This window comes from Thermobia domestica, chromosome 10, assembly GCF_964235325.1.
Source record: "Thermobia domestica chromosome 10, izTheDome1.hap1.1, whole genome shotgun sequence".
NCBI classification, from domain to species: Eukaryota; Metazoa; Arthropoda; class Insecta; order Zygentoma; family Lepismatidae; genus Thermobia; species Thermobia domestica.
Window position 1 is genome coordinate 176,290,619 of NC_137463.1, and position 25,112 is coordinate 176,315,730.

The window sequence follows — 25,112 nt, forward strand, 5'->3', positions numbered from 1 at the left end:
TGTGGTGTGAGTACGCGTGTCAATGTGGAAAATGAATTTTCACACGTCGCTGTCGAAGCACCGAACGTCAGTCCTGCGGCATACAAGGTGTAAATACAGGGAAATGCCTCTTTAAAATCATGGGCAATTTTCGTTAACTTATGTATCGAAAAATCAGATAATTTCTCATTTTCACCTTTCTTCAAGACAAATCGTTTGAAAGTTGCAGTTTCTTCAACACTAGGATAACAGTTTATTAAATCACATAAAGGCTTTAGTTTCTCTGGATGAAGGAAATCAGAACTATTGCGCACACACACCAAAGAAAAGAGAGCTCTAAAAATTTCCGCATTCTTTTCAGAAAAACGTGCACTTAACTCACCGTAAACAGAATCAATGACATGGTAATATATTCTTCTAAATTCTTCGTACTCAGTACCTTCATTACAATCTACGGCAGATTCCACAGCATAATCACAAATGACCATGTCATGTAATGATGAAGGTAGTTTACGACTACGTTTACGTTTTGGTTCTGATATATCATCACTGCATTTGAGTCCAGCTGCTTTTACTATGTTCTCAAAATCTTCTTCCTTTCTCAAAGCAATAATTTCTTCCGAGACGGACTCTACAACTTGAATAGCAGCAGTCAAATCCATTGCTTGTGATTGAAGCACTGCATTAGCCGGCTGTTATAATTGCAAAACCTTTCTTACAAAAAATAACAAAAATTTGAATCTAGGTTCACGCACTTTCTGGAATAAGCCTGAAGCTTCAATACTGAGTATTCCATCACATTGCGAGTCATTTCCTATTTGTTTCAAGACCATCATTATCTCTTCGTAACAAGACATGATTGCCTCGACGGTTGCAAGGTGCCCTATCCACCGTTGTTCAAGAAGACGCTTCAGAGATTTCCCCTTGTACCTTCCTGCAACATTAGGTTTACGGAAAAAGTTATACAGAGCATCACATACTTGGAAAAACTGATTAATAGAATTTTCACTTGATAATGCATGGATGATCACTAAATGAAGTTGATGGTTGAAACAATGCACATATGGTATTGTCTTGCCAATAGTATCCTGTAGCACTTTTTGTACACCACCCCTCTTCCCAGTCATAACATTTGCACCGTCATAACATTGACTTATAATTTGTCTTTCATCGATACCTACACTGCGTAAAAGCCCCAAAACAGCATTCACAATTCCACTTGCACTTAAATCTGTTATCTGCACCATGTCCAAAAGATGTTCTTCTACACTGCCAGAGGTAACTAATCGTAAGACAACAGATAAATTTTCGATGCCACTTTTATCCCTTGTACCGTCAACTTTCAGCGTATAAAAAGAACAATCTGAATTGTTGACCTTGTGCACAATGTCATCACGAACTATATCTGCAGTAATTTGAATTACTTCATTTTGAATTTGTGGTGAAGTGTACTTTGCATTTTGTGGAATAGTGTCCATGATTTCCCTAAGTTTTTCGTCCTTTGTACACGTATACTCAAAAAGTTTCATAAACATACCCGAAACTTTACTTTCATCGGTATCTTCTGAAAAGATTTCACTCCCGGTATACATTTCAGTTGTACTTGTACAAGTATCCAGCTTACCCCTTAGTGGAAGTTCATTTGCTACCAAAAATTTAATTACATCAAAAATACTTGTAACATAATATCGGTTTTTCTCCAATTGCTTTACGTTAATCAGTACGGAAACACTTGCATTATTTTTAGCACGTAACTGCAATTCTTTCAATTCAACAACAGCGTCTTTATGGGATTTGGAAACTTCGTGTTTAGAAAAACCCCTGTTAGGCTCCAAAGCATGTTTCCAATCCTTGTAACCACTTAAAGTAAACACACCATCCACGCCTTTCTTAAAGCGCCTACAAGGGAAACAAAATGCAGCATCAATAGAAATTGAATATTCCAACCATTCTCTTCCGTGATACCACTTGTTGGAAAACGAGCGCGATCTGTTTCCTATTTCCGACTTTGGATAACAAGACAGAATTGGCTGCACGGGTTTCTCTAACCCTAAGTCACTAGGACACTGGATCTCTAAATTATTTTTCTCACTCGTAAAATCTTGCACATTTTGTTGTTCTCCATTTGCAGCTGCAGTACTACCTTCTGAGCTGCTTTTCTTGCTTTCTTTCTTAAAATACTTTAACAAAGACATAGTCGCCTTTTCCTGTACACGAAATAAACACACTTTTCGGCGCAGATTACTGAAAAATCACTGTTGCCATTCCAGATGTCAAAGGAATTTGATATGCCCTGTTTTAAAAGTAACTTCAGTGGTCACGTTTCCGTTCACGATGCAAATTCTTGTGTTGGCATAAATTGACAATTATTTTAAAATAGCCTATATAAAATATTCTCATGCTTCATATTGGACAATCCGCACAGGAGCACTAGATCAATTGATTAAAGCAGATGTGGTGGGTGAGCCCCGTCTCCATTGCTTCCAAATGCGATTGCAAATGCGAATGCGAATTTCCTAGCAGGTGTAAATACATTGGAGTGCCTCGACTGGTTCCGATCTGGAATTGCGTAAACCGACGAAAAGATGCGAATGCGAACGATCCCAACCTGCTGGAATTTTTCGTCCCAATTCGTGCGAATGGAGAGCCATCTGCAGAGGAATACAGTGCTACGTGAGAGAAGAAAGTTTGTTTTGCGTGAAAACAGACGGCGTTGCGAGGTGCGGAGATTAAAAAAATAATAATAATAAAATAAAATAAAAATAAAAGCAAGAATTATAGGAATGATCCAAAAATGGATCAAAAAATTGCGATCGTGGCCAAGAATTTTAGGAATGATCCAAAAATACGTCAAAAGATTGTGATCTTGGCAAATAATTATTATTTTGGATTAACAAAAGTTTTGAATGGCCCCTAAATCGAGTTTTCGTAACTGATTTAAGTGATAATTTGGGTTTGGCTACACTATATGTAGTTCTCGAGATATGGGACGTACAAGAAAATTTTTCATTGAATGAAATATATTGATATTTTTGGATCAGGGTCCACAAAAGTTTTAAACAGCCCGAAAATCGAATTTCCGTATCTTTTACGGGATAAGCACATCATACTGAGTAAATTGTTAGTTTTGGTTTGACTACACTGTATGTAGTTCTCAAAATATTTGGCGAACAAGATAATGTTTGATTATATGAAATATATTGAATTTTGTGAATCAGGGGCCACCAAATTTTTGAACGGTCCCTAATTTGAGTTTTCGTTTTTTTTTTTTAAGGAAATAAGCACATCATACTGAGTAAATTGATAGTTTTGGGGTGACTGCACTGTTTGTAGTTCTCAAAATATGATGCGTACTGTACAAGAAGATATATTGAATTTTGTGAATCAGGGGCCACAATATTTTTGAACGGTCCCTAATTTGAGTTTTCGTATTTTTTTACGAAATAAGCACATCATACTGAGGAAATTATTAGTTTTGGTTTTGCTACACTATATGTAGTTCTCGAGATATAAGGCCTACAAGAATTTTTTCCCCTGAAATATATTGGATCTTTTGATCCGATAAAGGTGGAAATAGATGTTGATGCTTTAATAAATTGTGTTTTTGATAAAGTTACATTGTGGAACCAAGCTCATCCAGATTACCACAAACGACGCGTCATCAACAAATTATGGGGAGATGTAAGCAAGGAACTTGGATCGGAAGGTATGTATTTTTCTTTGTTTTGTCTTTAAAATATGAAGATTTAACTAATACACGAACATTAATACCTTCAGGCAAAAATATTTCACATTGAAGCTTTGAAAGAGACATTGCAACTTGATTCGCATTCGCAAAACTTCGGATCTAGTAGAAGCACATGAATTCGCAGTTCGCATTCGGAACCAATGGATGTGCGGCCATACCATACTATTTTTCGATCGGTAACGATCGGAAATAATTTACCGTAAATTATTTATTACATATAAACTTTGATATTTTTAAATGACTGAAGCGAGGTAATCTTACGATAATGTTTTAAAATGTCATTACGATAATGTCATTTGGGGGGGCCAGAAAATCATTTGGGGGGCCAGGCCCCGATGGGCCCCCCATGGCTACACCCCTGGTAATATTATTTCCCGGGTAATCCGAACCCCTCGAAATCAGAACAGGCTTCAACCCCAATTAGTTCGGTTTTGAGGGGTTATACTGTACACACAGCGACCAATAAACAATGCATTTCTTCAAAGAAAAAAAAAAAAAACAGCATAGTATGAAAGTAGAAATTTATTGAAGAAAATTTAGAACATATAAATATCATAAAGTAAACCTAATCTAATTAATAAGGAAGAAACTAACGCAATTGAACCTAGTGTAACTTAACCCATTACAGATAAAACATATAACAAAGAATTACATCATAATATAGCCCGTTATAAACATGCTAGACATTTTTGTCAGTTTCAGATTTTTATAACAGCTTTTGACTTAATTCCTTTTGGTTTGGTACATTTGCGAGAGTGGTTTCTTCAGTAATTTTATTTGGGACTGTGACATGAGAATCAACCTGTATGTCAGTAGACTGAGAAGTCGTAGTTAGATCAGTTACGTTTGTATTAGGCAAGCTATCTTGCTCTTGGAAACCAGTGAAATTGCAAACCTGACTATAATTTTCTATATAATTCAACATATCAGATGAAACCTCTTGCTCACAAGGTATATTCTCAGTTTCATTTGCAGAATGAGGTGGAGGAACATTCTGTGATATTTGTTTCTTCTGTTATTGAAGTTAACTGCAACTGAAGATCATGATCAGAGTTATGTAGCTTTTCAGTAAAATTACTATGTGTATTTATTTGAACTGTTGATGAAAGAGGATTCGCATTGATCAGCGCTCACACAGAATTTACATTATTTAGTAGTTTCGAAAAGTTATTTTCGTCAAAAATAGGCATACTTGTTTCAGGTGAGCACGAAGCTAGGCTATACTTGATGTCTAATTCCAGTTGAGAGGAGGAACTGACATGCTATCAAATTTAGGCGTAAGATTTGAAGAATGGTCGCTATTTCTAAATGTAGAAGAGCTACTTCTCCAGCATAATTCATTGGGAACTCGATGCAGTAAATTCGAATACATATATTGTCCATTGCACCTGAGACATATCCGCGTTTGATTAGCATAGATTACACAAAACTTTCGTCCTTGTATAGGTGCAAAAGATGGAAAAGATAGGATGGGTGGATGGTATATTTAAACATATAATCTAGAAAATATAACCCATTAGATATGTTATATATAACATTGTATTTACCATGAATATTTCTAATTTTTGAATCTGTAAGTTCCATAGGAGTACATTACAACTTAACGGTAACAATTTGAACATCAGCACAAGAATCTGGTACTGCGTGTTTCCCATCTGCATATGTAAAATACAACATTCCTTCAGAATCACGCAGAACGTTTTACATAGTTCTTCTGTGCCTAGTTTCTCACACAACAACTTTCTATATATATATCAACTTCTATACTTAACATATCATCAAAAGACAACTTAGAAGCGTCACTAAGGCATTGATGCAAATTCAAGGTACTTGGTAGCTGCGAAACTCCATCAAAACTATACTTTGAAGTATTTACTCTTTTTAATGCCATGGTTCATTCAACAAAGTTAATCATGAAATCAGGAGAAACAAGAATAAGAAAATTCTGCCAAATATAGTTGTAAAGTAAATAACCCCTGAAGATGAACACGTTTAGGCCAATTGTATAATGTAAATATACGTCCACACGCTTCAGCAAGTAAACACAGAGTGCATAGTCGTTGGGAGGGTTCGAACTACCGATCTTGGGCTTTCTTGGAACTTAGTACTCGACTATTTTATCATTGAGTGTTTTTCTTTCCTTATTAGTCCATGCAGAAGGACCAGAGAGAAGTGTGTAATTTGCGTTTTTCTATAGCTATGTTCAAAGGTTTACTCCTTATATATGTAAAATCCGTGCTGTGTTATATATATCGTATCGCATAAGATAATTTTATGGCAGAAAGAGAATGTTAACTAATTTATGAAAAATGGTGAAATGTTAAGTTCGGATGATCCCAGGGCTGGAAGTTATATTTTGAATTTATACAGGAACATGCATTGCATTAAGTTAGGCAATATAAACAAAAAATATCAGTATGAGACAATTTAACAAATAAAGTAGCTGTTTAGTTAAACATGAATGCAATTGTGGACTTTAACATTGATCTATCTCAGAAAAGAAAAGGGACGAGAAGCAAAGATGCAAAATTTCTTATTTGTTTTATCGACGCGTAGGATCGCTATTAAGTGCGAAGTGACGTATACATAAATATAAGCTATTGAAATTCTAATAAGCAATGCTGTTACAAGAATTCTATCTTCCTTTTAGTCGTCAGATACTATCAATTCATAATGCATAAGGGTTATTTTAACATAATGAAACATCAGCAGTATTCTTGCATTTTGAATATCCAAATATCTTTTCCTGGCAAAAGGTATAGTTGTCATGAAATTGTCATTTTAAAGATTCTTGTTAGTATCTTTATTTTTAATATTAGTTACAGTTACTTGCTGAAGGACTCTACAGAAACTAAATTCTAAACGTCTTTATCAGTTTTCCTAAAAATATCGTTTTAAGAGCCCAGTTTAACAAAAAAAAAAAAAAAAAAAAAAAAGAAAAAGAAAATAACTCTCCTTATGTACAGTAAAATTTTTGTATTCATGTTTTAGTTTATTTTCTGCTAGTTTGGAATACTGATATTACAAGAAAATGTGATTTTACTTTGTTATTGAAATGTTCAACCTTTTTAGAAACAAAGATCTATATCTTCTCTACCTTCTACGTGAAAGAAAGATTGGATAAATCACATGTTACCAGAAAAGAACAGAATGTTTTCAAATATTCTTGCTTTTAGCCTGCTGAATTCGATGAGTTTTTCACAAATCAATCCTTAGTTTTCTCTCCTCGGATCGTAACCGGAGAAAGGTATCTTTCGGGGACACTAAAACTGGCAGTGAAACAATGAGCAAATCACATGAAGCATATGGTTAATCATTGTAGTATGTTTGTAATTATAATATTACCTCTACTTACCTCGCTTTTTAAACCGTTCTAACTTAAAAATATAAACAATGTATGAAATTTGAGAATTAAATTACCGTAATTTACTGTATTGTAATTATTTGTTTATCTAAAACGAAATTCCCATATGCATACTGCAATACGATCGTTCAGTTTTCATCTATGACTGCGCAAAACTGCAGGGAAAGTGATCCATTTCTAAAAGGAATTCGTTAGTACCTAAGGTATTCTTTCAGACTTACCTTTCGGAAGGTAGTCTAGGTTTTTGTGACCAGAAGTGTACTATATAGTTAAATATCTTCCTTCCCCACCCCTAAAAATCGCTAAAAATCTTCTTTCCTTGAAACCTCTAGCAACTCTATCGCAGTTCTTTGAATTTTGGCGATTTATTTACCAACTCAAAAGTTGATTACTAGTGATTAAACTTTTGCACATAAATACGCCAGAATGTGATTTTCAGCCAGCAAAATTTTAAATACATACAACCAATTTATTACTAGAAGGGAAGGAAAAAATAAAAATAAATGTTAGAACTAGAAGAATGATTATAATGGGTAAGGGATTATACATTCAGCAGTTAAATGAGTTAGATAAGTTTGAAAATCGCTGCATTCATATTTTATCCCTTGGACTGTCCTGTTTCGAAGTTTAATCCTTTTCACACATGTGAAGACAGGTGATCCATCTATGAGATAAAATCAGAAACGATTCTCCCACAGAAAGAGAGAGAGAGAGAGAGAGAGAACGGAAAAATAACATCCACTTGCTTGTTTATCTTGCTCGTTCGATACAAATTCCATACAAACTCTGACTCTATGAAAAGGAAGCAGGAAAAAAATATATGTGATGTTTATACAGAAATGAGTTTCAACGGATATTTGTTCAGATGTGAGATAAGTACAATGTTGCAACCAACGCTTTCCGTTTTTCCCACAACGTAAAATGATCATTAACTGAAAGCGCAATAATTTCTGGGAATAGAAGGCAGGTGGTTTGGTCTCACAGATATTAATATGTCTACAGATATATTTATATATCTGAAAAAAAAAAAGTATTGTTACATAGAAGTCCGCTGTCCTAAACCAATTAACTACTGCTAAGCATACTTATTCTCTTGTTTAAATTCCGAGTATAATACTAATACAGAAGGTTGCCCATATGGGATCCATATGGTTGATTACAAAGGAAAGTTGATTTTCATGATGTATATAGCCACAGTACATCCTCGGTGCAAGCGGCAAATTTTTATCATTCTACCCTCGTTCTAATGAGGCTTTGAAGTTCATCTAGCCTCTTTAACATGGACACCTTGGGCAAGCTGTAGTTACTTATACATCGGCTTCATGAGTGCAAAACTTAAAGAAGTATCAGCCCTTTACCAGCATGCGCAACCCTTCGGCCTGCATGGCCTATTCTGAAAGGGAACGGAGGCAACCATTACTTTACTTTCATATGTAAGTTCTATGAAATAAAGTAAAAATTGGCCCTCTATACATTAGAATCTATTATAAATAACGTATACTATAATGATGAAGTAGCTAGATCAGAGATTTTATATCAATACATAAATAAATACTTGAATGCTGAATTATAACTTCAAAAACTTACTATCTGCTATGGAGTAAATACAATAATACTCTTGTTACTAATTGTTTTACAGAATAAACCAACATTTCAGTCCATTTTTCAATTATCAGACATTAATCCTGAGCTTTTATTTCTACTTGCACCCAAATGTGTACGATACTTCTAGAAAACATTTGGTGCCTTACATCACTGTCCTAACAGCTGTGGTTTATTTAGTTATCTGAGGTTGGGAAAAATGTAAAGCCTTACAATACTATCATAACAGATACTGTTTACTTAGTTATCTAGGATTGGGAAACATTTGAAGCTTCACATCACCGTTTCAAGAACTGTTGTCCATTTAGTTATTTGTGGTTGGGAAACATTTCAAGCCATACATCACTGTCCCAACAGTTGCTGTTCGCTTAGTTATCTATGGTTGGGAAACATGTGAAGCTATACTTCAGTTCTAACGGCTATTGTTCATTTCATTACCTACGGTTGAGAAACATTTGAAGTCATACACTACTGTTTTAACAGCTGTTGTTTATTGAGTTATCTGTGGTTGAGAAACATTTGAAAACTTATAAAACTACTCTAAGAGATGTCGTTCATTCAATTACCTGTGGCTGCAAAACATTTCAAGCTTTACTCAACATTCTAACAGTTGAATTTTATTTAGTTATCTGTGATTCGGAAACATTTGTAGCCATACATGAATCCTAACAGCTGTTGTTCATTTAATTATCTACGAATGGGAAACATCTGAAGCCTTGCAATCTATCCTAACAAGTGTTATTTACTTGTGGTTATCTGAGGCTGGGAAACAGTTAAAGGTTTACATCACTGTCTGAACAGCTGTTGTTCTCTCAATTACCTTTGGTTGAGAAATATGTACAGCCTTACTTTACTGTCCTAACACTGAAAGAGAGACAACAGGTCACGCATACCTGGTTATGGAGCCTAGAGCATCATTTCTTTGCAAAGAGCATGGGCGACTTGGTGTCATGTTGTAATGTATGGTTCCTATGTCGAAAACTTCACAAATTTTTCAGTAAACCAAAAATTCATCTATTTTTTTATATACCCTACTATTATTGTTATATAATATAACAGGTAGATGAAAACGTAAGCGCCAGTAAAATTGCCGAACAAATCAATTCAGTCAGACTGTAAAACAAGTAGATATAAAATTTTGCAGCAGCTCTACAGAACTGTAGGGAAGAAAACCCCAACATTGTAGACGTATTATTGTTAACTCTTTTAAAAATATTCTTTAGTGTTAAAAACAAAAGATCTTTCTTCATACAGAATAACTAAGTTAGCGTTAATCTGAAAGTTTTAATGTTTGGATCCAATGTTCAACGCATTGTGGTTTATAGTATGCACAAAGACTCTCCTCATATATTTCTTTAGGTACAGGTTACGTATCGTTTTTGTTTTCTTGAGAAAGTTATGCAGAAATTTCATGTAAATTTCATGTAAGTGGAAGACATTTCATGTAAAAGCAGTAAGTCTGACAACACCGCTATATGTCTGACGTCACCTTCGTCACCTGAAAATGACAAAACTAGTTCGCAGTGTTGGAGTCTGCGTAAACAAATCAGACGTGTAATTTGTACTAAAACAAGTAGCGGTGTCACTTGCACAACACGTGAAAGAATTTGGTTAGAATGGCGTGACATTTTCTTACTTTATATTGAAACCGAATGTAGTAGTAGATTTCTATCATTTTTGGTTTTAGTAGAGAGTTTAGGACGGAGATAAAAGAATTCCTGGGACGCTTAATCATTTGGTAAAAACTGATTTTCGCTATCAATTGCCTCTTTTGCTATAGTGATCAACGTTAAAACTCCAAAATGTTTTTTTTTTTTTCTGCTATCACTTCCGAGAATGGATTGCATCCATCAACGAAATTGATTCCAAATTTTTGACTTTCTACGTCATGGCCCTAATAGTAGACATTTAAGTGAATTAGGCCCAGATCAATTTTTAGTTTGATTTATTTATTTTTGAATGTGGTTAAATTTATTCTATGCGACATTTATACATTCATGTTCGTATCATATCATATGGAGCAGGGACATTTTATCTTTATGTTGACCCTTGTCGAACGGCGGGGAGCTGTAATGGGGAGAGATTGCCCCTGACCCCCACCTCAAAAGCACTGATAGTAATTCTCTTTTCTCGTGGCACTGTAAATGTTTGTATTTTGATGCTACATAAGAGGCATCTTTTTCCCATTAAATATCTACTTGTTATAGTTGTCAAAATTCCTAGAATTTCAAGCAAAACTTTCTAGCTTTTCTATTTACTGCAGCTTAGCACCCTCACTGCTGACAACTCACCTGTAATGAGAAAACAATATCGCCGTTGGGTTAAAACTTTATAGATCCTCCGTGGCAACGACAATATACTAATGTCCTACTGAATTTCTTATATGTTAACTAAAGCCAAAAGTTCTGACGGTTTGCGAGTGTGTGAAGTAAAAGACACAAAAGCACAAGCCGTATAAAAGCGGGGAAGAAAAGTCGTAGCCTTCTCATCTTGTTAGGAGAAAACAACTCGTGTTTAGTAAAGGCTGAGAAATGACGAGGCAGCCGCGTACCATTAGTGGAATGAGAATCGCTTCCTCTGGGTCTACAACCAACAGCTGATTCCAGCCTCATTATTCTTCACCGAGACAACAAAAGAAAAAGCAACAGTCACACGGAAAGTTACGAGCTCTAAACCAGGGAGCTTTTCTCTGTTTGATTCTACAGAAAACAACCGAGCATCAATTCGTCTCTTTAACGTCGTAGAAAATTTAGCTCCAGTTCGCTCCGTTTCTTCAATCATTCTGTTTCTTTTACGATTTTTTTGGATGTGTCTGGAGGGAAGAGAGAAAGAGAGAGAGAGAGAGAGAGAGAGAGAGACAGAGAGAGAGAAAGAGGACCACTCGTGCAGATATGGTATTCCTTTTTCTCTCTTTTATCTCAGGGTTTTTGCAAGATAATAACGGTCACATTTGTTGGTACCACTACACTATATTTGAGATAACTTTTGGTGGTGATAAATGACAGCATTAAGGGAAAATAAAAGCTATTCAAAAACACGGTATGTTCTGAAATTATTATAATGGCCGACCTCTTTTAAGAGCGATAGTTCTTTAGCTGTAAGAAGATTGACATTTCCTTGGTTTCTGGAAAAAGTTGTTCATCATAAAGTTGTTCATCATCAAATACCTGAATAGGAGTACGATCATAAGATATAAACAAACATCATGAGCTCCTGCATTGAGTGTTCCAAACCTGTTCTGAGACAAGACGTTACCTCCAAAATTCAGTGCACTGAGTGTCTAAACTGGACCCACCTAAAATGTTCGCAGTTAAAAGAAAGTGACGTGGAATATATGAAACAATCAAATTTGCCTTGGAAGTGCAATGGTTGCATAAAAGCTAGGCGTAATACTAATTCAGAACAGAATGAAGTGCTTCCATCTATCGAAGACATTTATAAACTGTTAAAAGAACTAAAAGATGATATCTCCGTGATTAAAAAAAACAAAAAAACAATCAGAAAGCATTTCTGCGTGCCTTGCTACTATTGAATGGCTGAAGGAAGAAAACATCGCTCTCAAAAAGCAGCTACTAGACACTGAGATGAGATTAGATGAGCTCGACCAGTATGGAAGGCGAAACACGCTAGAAATACAGGGTGTACCAGAAAAAACGAACGAAGATACATATGAAGTTGTAAAACAGTTGGGCCGTGCTTTAGACTTAAACATTGAAAGAGAAATGATAGATGTATGCCATAGAGTAAAGAAAGCTCCTCACCAAACATCAGGAACAATAATGGTTAAGTTTGTTCGGAGAGAGGTTAAAGAAAATTTCCTCCAGAAACGTAAAGTAAAGAGAAATCTCAATTGTACCCACTTAGGATATAACCATAATGAACCCATCTATGTCAATCAAAGTCTAACTCTAAACCGCAGAAAGGTATTTGGAAAAGCCAGGAAAATTAAAAGCGAAAAGAATTATGCCTTCCTGTGGGTAGATAGTACAGGTAGCATAAAGTTGCGTAAAAGAGAGGGAGATAAAGATGTTATTATATTACGTAGCCTAGAAGATGTTGATAAATTGGCGTAATTTTCAGCAAAAACAGGTAGTAAGAATTGTAGGAAGGGTTAAATAAATGCTTGAAAAATGTTCTATAATTGAAGATATAAATACTCAACAAAATATCGAATCTAATGTATGTGAAACTGTTACTTTATTTAATAATGTGTTTAAAGATAAAATTGTATCAACATCTTGAATCTTAATATTAGAAGTGTTCGTAAAAATTGGGATGAGTTTTTAATTTTATTACAAAATTTAGAATTTAATTTACATGTATTAGTTCTCTCCGAAACATGGCATAATCAATATGAAATAAATTTAAAAAATTATCATTGTTTCTTCACAAAACGATCTCTAAATAAAGCAGATGGTGTAATGGTATTTATAAATAATAATGTTAGTATTGAGAATATTACAGAATTAGAATTAAATGATGCTTCTGGTCTAAGTTTAAATATTTCATATGGCAAAGAAAACTATAATTTAATGTGTATTTATTGAACGCCAAGTGGTAATGAAGGAGAATTCTTACGCTCCTTCGAAAATGAACTTAAAAATGTCAAAACAAATGGGTTGGTCATTGGAGACTTAAATTTTGACATATTAAGTAATAGGTATTACGAAAATGTAGACAACTACTTAAACATACTTTATAAAAACGGGTATATTTCATGTATAAATAATTATACAAGAGTAACTGAAACAACAAAAACATGTATAGATCATATCTTTTTAAGGCAAAAATATAATCAAAATTTCACTGCAGCAATATTGCAAACGGCAATTACAGATCATTATATTACTAGTGTTAACTTAGTACCAAAAATGGAAATTGCCGATAAATCAATATCAAACAAACCTCGAACTATTATAGATTACCAAAGACTAAAAAATGAAATACAGAAGTGTAGTTGGTTGAATGTGTATCAAAGTTTGGATGTAAATTTAGCTACTTCAGCTTTCATTTCGACATTACAAAAATGTATTAAAACTTCACAAATAGTAATTGAAAAACTATCCCAAAATATCGTAAGTTAAAGCCATGGATAACTGATGAATTGATATTACATATACGAGAAAGAGACAAATTAAGCAAACTTGTAATAAAAAATAAAGATAATCTAGAAATAAAAGAACACTATAAAAATATAGAAATAAGGTAACTCAACTGATAAAAATGGTAAAAAATGAGTACTATAAAAAACAGATTGTTAACTGTGAAAACAATACAAGTAAATCATGGAATGTAATATCAAACATTATTGACAAAAAAGAAAACAAAAGCATGGACATTAAAGTAATACAAACGGCTATGGGTAACATTAACTTTCAGCAATATCCTAAACTAGTAGTTGACACATTCAACAAATATTTCTGGAATATAGGTGAAAGGTTAGTAAAAAATGTAAATTTAACCAAAATAAATGAAAATCTAGGAAACAAAGCTAAAAACAGTATGTTTTTTACACCTATTACTGAACTAGAAATCTCATTTTATATAAACCAACTAAAAGCAAAATCGGGTCCAGGACTAGATGAAATAACTGCTAAAATATTATATAAAAAGAAGAAATAACTAAACCACTGTTGCATATATATAATGAGTTTAGAAACAGGTATTTTCCCTAATCAATTTAAACTAGCACTCGTGAAACCAGTATATAAAAAGGATCAAGAAAGGATCTCAATAACTATAGACCAATATCGCTACTTAGTAATTGTGCTAAAATATTAGAAAAATGTATTAAAAAGAGATTAGTTTCCTTTCTTGAAACTAATAACATACTTGCATTAAATCAGTTTGGTTTCAGAAAAGAAAGAAGTACATCTGATGCAATTTATAAACTAACGGAAATAATAACAAATTATATGGATCATAATGAAAAAGTAATAACAATATTTTTGGACTTAACCAAAGCATTCGATACAATATCTCATAATATATTGTTAACTAAACTAGAACATTATGGAGTAAGAGGTGTAGTACTCTCGTGGTTTACTAGTTATTTAAGTAATAGATTGCAAGCTGTTAAAATTGGAAATTTTATGAGTGACTTAACACAGGTTAGCTATGAGTGCCACAAGGATCAGTATTAGGTCCAATTTTATTCATAATTTATATAAATGATTTGTACTATATTGACATTGATGGCTATATTCAATCTTTTGCAGACGACACCACTATAACAATAACAGGGAAAAGGAAAAAGTGGGAAGAAACTTATAAAAAAGCGGAAATAACATTAAAGAAAGTAAAACAATGGCTTGAACAAAATTCCTTGGTACTAAACTTAACGAAAACCAATTATATTGCTTTCTCACCAACAATAACCGGACAGCCACAAAATTTTGTCTTAAAATATCATAACTGTATTAATACTTTAGACTGTAACTGTAATACAATAAATAAAGTAACTGAACAAAATTATTTAGGAGTGAAAATTGATAAACATTTAAAGTGGACACCGCATATTCAACATGTAGCCAAGACATTAAGAAAATTGCTATATAAATTTGTACAATTAAGAGGGTGTTTAGAATTAAAAGTTTTACGTATGGTTTATTCACTAACACAAAATATACTACAGTATGGCATCTTAAGTTGGAGATCTGCCTATGAGACGCATATAAGACCTTTAAAAGTTCAGCAAAATAATATTATAAGAATATGTTTAAATAAAAACAAAGAAGACAGTCTAGAAAACCTGTATAGAGAATTTTCAGTCTTAACTGTTGAAAAATTATATATAAAATCAGTCCTACTCTATGTAAAAAAAACATGAAAATGAATGGAATAAAATTTCTCATGCGTATGGAACAAGAAAAGTAACTCAAAAAGATCTTGAAACAATAAAAGTAAATAAGAGTATATCACAAAATCAAAAATATTATTTGGCTCCGAAACTTTATAATAATACTCCAAAAGAAATTAGGGAAGAAGGAAAAATGCATAGATTAAAAATACTAATAACTAATTGGTTAAAGGAAATAAAGAATGATGATTTAAGAGCGTTAACGTATTAAATTAAGGTATTAAATTAGTAAATAATTGACTAACGTCACTTGAAATATGTTTATCTACAACTACTGGGGGGTTTATTTAAAAAAAAGAAAGGAGAAAAAAGAAAGAAAAGAAAGGAAGGAGAGAAGGAAGAAAAAGAGAAAAAAGGAAAAAATGATACAATTTCACTCATATATACTTTATGAAGATGGTTTCTCACACAAGCGACAACTTCTGTGAAGAGCCATCATCATAATCATATTATGTCATTAGGTTGTATTATGTATGTGTCGTTGAAAAATAATGTAAAATTAATAATAAATTAAATGATAGTTAATTGAAATTGTAGTAAAAAAAGTAACAGCTATAAAAATGATTTATATTATAATACTGATTAAAATTAAAGAAACCATGCCAAGGACTGGAACTTAACCTCAAGGATTTCCGGAGGTTACCAGTCGTAATGTTAATAAATGTAAAAGAAATAATAATAATAATAATAATTTTATAGTTGTGGTGTGTGTATTAGAAGTGTTGCCACCAATATATATATGTATGTGTCTGTCTGTATTTATGTATTTCATAGTATGTGTTTTAATGTTTATTTATTTATTTATTTTTTTTTTTTTTGGCCTCGTGGAAGACCGGAGGTCATCCGGCCATATAGGCTGGTTACTAAACTAAGTTTTTTGTATAGGCCTGGATAATAAGTCTCTGGAGTTCCGGAGAATTTCCGGCCTAAGAATATAGATATGCTATTTGTGTATGCAGTGTGTGTGTCGACATGTCTGTATTGTTACTTGTATAAATAAATAAATAAAATAAATAAAAAATAATAAATCAGTGTTTCATAGTTTCTACTTTCCAATTCCATTTTCAAATACGAAATGAAGTTAGTGTTCTAAGCACGGGAAATCTTTGTTTTTGGATCAAAAATTTTCTTGTACGCCTTATATATGAAGAACTACATACAATGTAGCCAAACCCAAACATCATTTAACTCAGTATGATATGCTTGTTCCGTAGAAAATACGAGAATTCGATTCAGCGGTCGTTCAAAGATTTTGTGGCCCTTGATCGAAGACCAAATATATTTCATTCAATCAAAACTGTTCTTGTACGCCTTATATCTAGAGAACTGCATTCAGTGTAGCCAAACTCAAACTATCACTTAACTTAGTATGATATGCTTATTCCGTAGAAAATACAAAAACTCGACTTTGGGCCCGTTCAAAAATTTTGCGGCCCCTGATCCAAAAACTAATTCTTGACCAAGATCTCAATCTTTTGATGCATTTTTTAATCATTTCTTGTTTTGTGAATTTTACGAAGGCCCTTGGGTTTCTTACTATTTATAATTTGTTTAAATTTAATAGTTACATATAGTTGTGATATACTTTATGTAATTTTTAAAGAAGTTTGGTTAACCAATTAGAACACCTTTATACATTAACCACGCCTGCCTGCCCATAGGAGAAAAAAAACTCCCAATAACTACTTAATGAGTCACACAGAGAAAAACCTGTCCTTCGAACAGAGGTATATTGTACAAATATACGGTATCCTCTTGCTTACTATAGAAATCAGTACGGAGCATACGTTATCCGTATGCTACATAGGCACTGCCCTTAGATGTTACATCATGCCGTTGCATCTTGCCGAAGTTTTCCGTATATCACATGCATATACTTTTGTTACCTTCGTCGGCTATATGTTATATATGTCCATTTGTATGTGAGATCCTGACCGCCTACATTGTTTCATACGGAAAGTACGTATAGATGGAACACTTATACAGAAAGTATTATAAAACATGCGTTTTCAGTTATACGTCTGCCGTACGTTAAGTCCAAAAACTACAGAAATTACGCACGTAACCTATTTTTTAAAGTACGCCACCTACAATTTTTTTTCAATGCACCATAAATTGTAGCCAGGACGTAAAGGGTCAAAAGTTGGAAATCGAGTTCGTCGATGAAGGTCAGTGGTTCTCAACCTTTTCGAACCTAGCGCTCCCTTGGATGAATGTAATTATGCTGATTGCTTTCTATCATCTTAATCCAAAGCACCCATGCAGAAGGCTGATAGTAAATCTTGGACGAAGCAGTCTAAGAACCAGAAAAAGCATGAGTTCTTAAAATCAGTCTTGAGGAATCTACATTGTTATTTTTTTTTTAAAAAAAAGTCTAAATTTATGGTATTTTGCAAGATGCATAACAGTGCCCCCCTCGGAAACGAGAATTCCCAAGTTGAGAACACTTGAATGTAGCTGAGTGATCCGAAGATAGGCCTTCCCATATGTTTCCATAGGACTTTATTAAAGCGGAATTACCCCTTTTCAGTGTGCAACCCAACTGTACCTGAAGTCAGGTTGGTTACATATCACTAAGTTACTTTCAATATTCTTACCAAATTCCTTCTTGTGGTGTATACATCACACTACTACTTTCTATATTAATATGTACAGGTAGCATGTGTGTAATTGTTAGACGTATGTGTCTAGTCGTCAGAATAAAACTAAAAATAATGGATACAATGTATTAATTAACTGTAATTTTTTACATATACAATAAATAAATAAAAACGTCCCAGAAAAATAAACACTAGCAATTACAACAAACGACCATATTTTTTAGCGTAATAAAAAATTTTCTTGAAAACTACGTAGGAGGATTTAGTCACCATGGCCGCGGAGAGCAAGAGGGGACAGTTGCTCTCCCTAGACTTTCAAAGGGTGTTCAGTATTGGGAGGTATATCTCAAGACATACTAATTTATTTATTTATATAATATAACACTTAATATATTTATCTCATTTATTCCCACTTTTTCAAAATTGGAACCTTAATATTTTTTATTTTTTTAATATAGGAATAAATACGCAGAGAATACGTATTTTAAAATATGTGCCTGGGTACAATTTTATAAGTAGCATTTTTTAATTACAGTTACACAAATGAAAATGTTTGCTACACAACCAAATATAGATGAAGATGTACGAGTTACGAGCATTCGTTTGTACAATTGTTGATTTTTTTCCACTATTGGGAGGTTTGGCTTGATTTCAAGCTGGAACCACCATATTAAATTCCTTTAATTTTGTAATTACAGTTGCACAAACGAATTTTTTCTGTACATTCTAGCACATACGGAGTTTGGTGGTATGTCAAACTAGAACCGTCACTTTAAAATTTCTATAATTTCCAAATTATAGTTGCACAAATGAACATTTTGCACAAACCGGCACAAATGAAGTTCTATCGGTTAAGATAATCCCTTCGTACACATGTGAATTTTAGCAAGAATTGTGATTAAGACTTGCTATTTTAAAATGCTTATAATTTTATAATTATAAAAAATAGTTGCTCAAACGAAAACTTGTGATGCATAGTTTTGCACAAATGATTGGATTGTTCACTTTCTCCTAAAATTTTAAAGATAGTGGTTGTAGCTTGACGTACATATTAAGATACAGAGCTTTCCGAAAGAAAAGCAATCTAAACTTTGATCAGTATATTTTTTGAAGTAAGAAAAATAGTGACATGATTTTTGAGAGAAACGTCAGCGTTGTCTATGAAGATATTTTAAGAATAAATCCAATGAGACAAATCGTAATATTGAATTTTAGTAATTGTTTAAATGATCAGAAGTCTGATTTAAAAAAATGTAAATTGCTTATAATAAATTGTGAAAACAGAAAAAATGATTTATTCGTGGTAATTCTTAATGTAAATGTTTAGTACGCATCAGTATTTATCCGATGTGTCCAAAACTGCTAGTCGCACTGGAATTTCGCTTCTTGTGGGATTAGTGAAGTCAAACAGTGCCAGATCTGGATCAGAGGGAAGTGGGTGACCATTATTAGTTACCAGATAGTACTGGTCTTGGCATTACAAGTCCATTAAGCGTCGTGAAGGACTAATGGGGTGTTAGTTGAAAGAAGTCGCGAAGTCCGGTCTTGAAAACCAATGTTAATGGTGAGGGGCCGATGTGCTAATCACATATCACCCAAAAGATATGAGTGCCACAAGCTGTCTTGTAGGCTCTCGCCTGTTGCGCCAAGAGTTCAGCATAAATAAAAATATGACATAATGCATAATGCATTAGACTCGGTAAACCGAAGATGCAAGTGAGCTAATAAGAAACAAGAATTTTTACTTTATATTAAGACATTTTTTTATTTTGTGATATTAAAAACTGAAGTATTTTTTAATTTTTCGGGGAAATCAAACAATAAACAAGTAAAAGATGAAATATTTTAAATAAAGCATCGAAAAACATCCTGGTAAAAATAGTGAAAGTTAAAAATAAATATTGTAAACACGGAAGACTTTCACAGGAGAAAATAAACAATCCTATTTTCTCAAATCCAAAATAGAAAACAAAAGTATGAAATATATATATATATATATATATATATATATATATATATATATATATATATATATATATATATATATATCCTCTACCGTCCTAATGTCCACACCTGTGGACAAATTATTTTAGTGTTTTCTAGATACATCAATTCGCAGTTGGTACTACTGCTTGTCTTATTGTAATGTCTATGGATCACACAACGCAAGGGAGAAGATCAAGCAACTTTGCACGTCTATGGAATGAACTACAACAATGGGCAATACAATGAAGAGAATAACACGATCATGTTTCCGACCTCCAGGTAATTATTATTTGATATTTTGCTTGAATTTCTTTTTTAATAGTTTCTATTGTATTTATATATTAAAATGATCATGTCAGAAGATATTTTTCTTAAAATAAATACATTCAATTCAACTATTGACAAGCTGTAGCAAATGAAATAAATATGTCCACAAATGTGGACGTTGGGACTGTATTATTATTCTTCAAGGAGGCAGTATGTCCACGTATGTGGACATTAGGTCTGAGTTGTGTTTTCTGTTTCAGAAATGTTGGTGTTGCATGGAACCTAGACCAACTATTTCAAGCAATGTTTTTTTTCCTGAATTTAAATGAATTAGCAGTAAAAATTCTAGTAAACTTATTATTACCATTTAGTCAATTAATATTTATTAGTGTAGAAAAATACTATTCTGTGATACTTACCATTCCTACCATTATTTGTTGCAGGATCTTCCTGAATGTTCTTGAAAACGGACAACCCACTGAAGAATTTTAGAAAGTGTAGGATGACAGGATTCAGACAGTAATTTTGATCTTATTAGGGGTAACTCAGACAATGAATGACAAGGACTATGAACCATTTATCTGACATCAAAGCTTCCATTGATGAAAGTGGTGATAACTTATCGGAATTAACTCCATCATTAGTTCTACATGAAGATGCTCCTACAGCAGAGGATGGTGCCACAAATATTTGCGATCTACAGACATTATAACATTCTCTACAAACTGTGCCTTACAGTAAACCCCACTAGATGAAAAAACGTTGTGAGACTGAAAAAAAGGTAAGAATGTTGGAAGCACACGACCTATTCAAGGAGTTTGGAACGATAAGACTCTAACATCTATTTTCCTAAATTTAATTATCCAAAGAGAAATCAAGAGGATAGAAAGGATTGGGGATCCTTAGAGCACTTTTCCAAATATTCCATCAAAGATAGACAGTCTGTACAGATCACCCAACTCAACGCCACTGAAAAGTACAATGATAACATGGGAGGTGTGAATTTATTCACCGTCTTATCTCGCATTACCGTTCTTATCATCGAAGAATAAATGGACTGTTCGTGTTTTGGAATATTTCTTTGACGCTGCTGTTGTAAACAATTGGTTGCAGTACAAAGATGACTGCAAGGCACTTGGTGTCAGAGAACAAAATATTCTTGATCCCCACTACTTCAAACTTCGCGTAACCCAATCTTGGATTCATTATGTTGACAATTATGATACACCAATACATTTCTTAGAGCAAGACGAATAACCTCCAAGATAAATACCAGTAGGACGTCCTGCTGGAAACGTGCATTTGCCTACCTGAAGCAAGAAAAGTTGAAAATCTTCACTTACCTAAAGTTATGGACATACCAAATGCAACTCGTTTCAGAAATGAGAAGTGAAGAGGAAAAACTAGAATTATATGTACTTCTTGCAAAATATAGTTATGCATTCTAAAAGAACAGAACTATTCCCTAGAATTTCATTCTCGTTGAAGTTAAGGAAAAGATCTGCATCTTGAAATGTCTGAAGGTTTATAATAAGTGTGTTCCTTGATTTTTTTGTTATTGACGAAGAAGATTATTTTTTATTGTCGCTATTCATGTGTATTTTTTATTTCTTATCAGCATTTTCTTTAAGTTTCTCTTAGTAAAGAAAGCACTAAATGTACGTTTTGAAATAATAAAAACATATGGTTTAAGAATTCATTGTTTTCTCAAAAGAAGATAAATACTTTATTTGTCCACAGATGTGGACATTAATATTCATAGTAATAATGACCTAATGTCCACATATGCGGACATATTCCTTCAGCGCCACCTACATACTTATACTAAAAGTAACACTAATGTTTTGTATCATAGGCTCCAAAGGTTAAAGTTATGTAAGAAAAATATAATTAATCCTCTCATGCTGCTTTCAGGACTGAAGAGGATATATATATATATATATATATATATATATATATATATATACTCTAAAAATCTTACAAAAATCATCACATTACAATCACAACTCAACCACAACGCATTCGCACAACATCATTCACAGTGGCGTTGTACAATCTTAGCGTTAGTGGTGTGCAGACTCAGCTGTCAATTGACTGTGCCTAATCATAAACTTCAGCCAAGTGTAAGTACGCAACCATAAACTCTGTCCGTTATTATAATGAAATATGCATATGTCAGTCTTAACATAAAAACGAAAATATGTAACCCCGTATAAATCAAAATATTATTTATTATCTTCTCCATATCCTCATTTACTTTAAATGTTATTCATTTCTCTCTTATCATTTTAATAACGGTCATATATTATGTACACATATGCAATAAACCCACATTTTATATTATTCTTTTAAAAATCTATTTGTCTCCTTTCAAGCACTATACTACCTGCCCTATGGCAATCAATCATTTTTTTTACGTTTTAATATGGAGCTTGTTGAAGCATAGTGTAAATAAATTTGTATATATTAATGTTAGATTCTCACTTATTCAATTAAAAATTATAATATGATATTAATCTAAAACAAAATCAATAGCACAGAGTAATATTTATCTATGATTGTCGGAGAACAAAATCTATTTTACTTCTTAGTTTTTATTTTGTCCAGAAAAATATTACAATACTGCTCTTCCGTTATTTTACAATTCAGACAGATTTTTGACATTTTTCCATTGCGTGATTCAATTTTATTCTATCTGACATATTTATTAGTTTCTTGTTCTGCGCTGGTACATGTCTATAATATATGACGGACAGGTAAATTTAGTTTTAAACATACAATATTAACTAGCGCTATCTCTGAAGGATATTTGTATTTATAGATGGTATTTTATGGTGATATTGTAGAGATCTGTTATACAGTATGTTTCTTATATTACCACCCAAGGCTCAAGAGGATACGATGGTTCAGTAATAGCCAATGTGGTGTAGTCGAGCAGTCTCAGGGTTTGGGCTGTCAATCGTAGTGCAAAATCCATCGGAGCTATGAGTCCTGTAAAGAGCACGGGTGTCTTTTTACTGCCATGAATGTTTTTGTGTTCGTAAGACATGAGTTTGGTGAAAGTAATACAGCGCTCACTTCTGGTGTAAGGGATCCTTGGTATTATCCAAGGACAATGCGAATTGGAGATTAACAATATCTTTCCATGAGTTTTTCTCGGGGTTCCCTCGTTTCATCCCACATTTCTCTCATATTATCCCGTTTCCTTATACCGATTGTTGCAGCAATCATGGGTCTCGTTTAACCTAATGGGCATAACATTAGACGTAAAGCTAGAAATATCGGGACAACTTGCGCAAAGCGGACTAGTTATCGACTGGGATGAGATGAGTGTCAGTCGATTCTTATTTACAAGTGGATCAATATTTGGTATGACGTTTTCCCGAAAATTAAGTTTTTGCTCAGGAAGTTAATAAAAATTCAAGATTTCGGGCAGTAGGATCAAAAAGAAAAGTCATCAAACATAAGAGGTCAGATTATTTTAATGAATCGTACTTCATGTAACTTATAGCCTTGATGACTCATAATTGTACTAGTAATTATAAACATAATCCACTCTTCGAACACAGTCTTTTACTATTGCCAGTTAAAATAACTGGAATAGTCCCCAGACATTCCACAAAAGGCAAATGAAAGACAAGTCCCGAGAATGGACCTGGTCAGTGCTTGCGTAGATGCTTAGTAATTCTTAAAAAAAAAAAAAAAAAAATAAAATTCTATTATGATATTATGATCCATAACATCTTCAACGGGCAGTTAACTCATACAATACATTCTATAAGTTACTCAAGAGATATTGATGAAGCTATTGCACTTTATTGCATACAATAAAAGATAAAAGGGGGATTTTATAAACGTAACGGCTACAAAAGACACACGATAACTAAGCTGCCACTGGTAGTGGGTATTAACGAAAGCATAGACAGATCATCGATCTCAGACGGTGAGTCTGTTTACAGTAATGGAATTCGATCTGCGTAAGTAGATGCTCTAGAAATGATGTATCAACACTTCTTTAATCTAATGACATTGCAAAGCATCTCAAACAATGTTCTCTGCAAAAAATTGAGATCCTGCATAATGTTTCTGTTTTCTGTGGCCTATATTAGTTTGAAAATTACAAGGACATTTCGAGATAAAAATGGTTCACCCTGTATATGGAGATGTAATTACTCTTTCATCTATTGTTTAAAGTTTTGATTTTGTCACCCATGGTTGTCATTGTCGAATTGAAAGAGTCAGGGTTAGTATGCTTCAACTAGGGATGGCCATAAAGTTCCGGTTGCGGCGGAACCGGTCCGGCGAGAAACAGGTTCTTTGAGATCTGTTTCTTACTTCATGAAAATTAAATTTTATTACAATATATTAAAATATTTAAATTTTAAAATTAAAGTGAAAATTTTAATATTTAATAATTCAATAATTCAATTTAATTTAAGTAATATAGAATTTATAACACAAATTAATGTGAAAAAGCAAGAGACAATTAACTAGACTTGCAGAGTCAGTAGAAATTATATCATTAAAATTATTCATTTGAAAGGAAATGGAAAATTAATATCCCATATAAATCAATGAGCTAAAGGAAAGATGTCGCAGCAGTACACATCATTAATCTCAGTGTAGAAAAGAATAGTTTACACAATTATAAATAACCGTGAGATTGCAAAAAAATTTGGTAAATAAACTTAACATTTTTTGTTGTGG

At 33.1% G+C, this 25,112-nt stretch overlaps 2 protein-coding genes across 2 annotated transcripts; one reads left to right on the forward strand and one right to left on the reverse strand.

Moving 5' to 3' along the window:
• Positions 1-674: 674 nt before the first annotated feature.
• Positions 675-2,174, reverse strand: LOC145661685 (zinc finger MYM-type protein 1-like). The gene has a single exon (XM_081727013.1). It carries the CDS (start codon positions 2,172-2,174, stop codon positions 675-677), a length of 1,500 nt encoding a protein of 499 aa, XP_081583139.1.
• A 10,103-nt stretch (positions 2,175-12,277) lies between these two features.
• LOC145661686 (uncharacterized) lies at positions 12,278-12,766 on the forward strand. Its single transcript, XM_081727014.1, has one exon. It carries the CDS (start codon positions 12,278-12,280, stop codon positions 12,764-12,766), a length of 489 nt encoding a protein of 162 aa, XP_081583140.1.
• Positions 12,767-25,112: the final 12,346 nt, after the last annotated feature.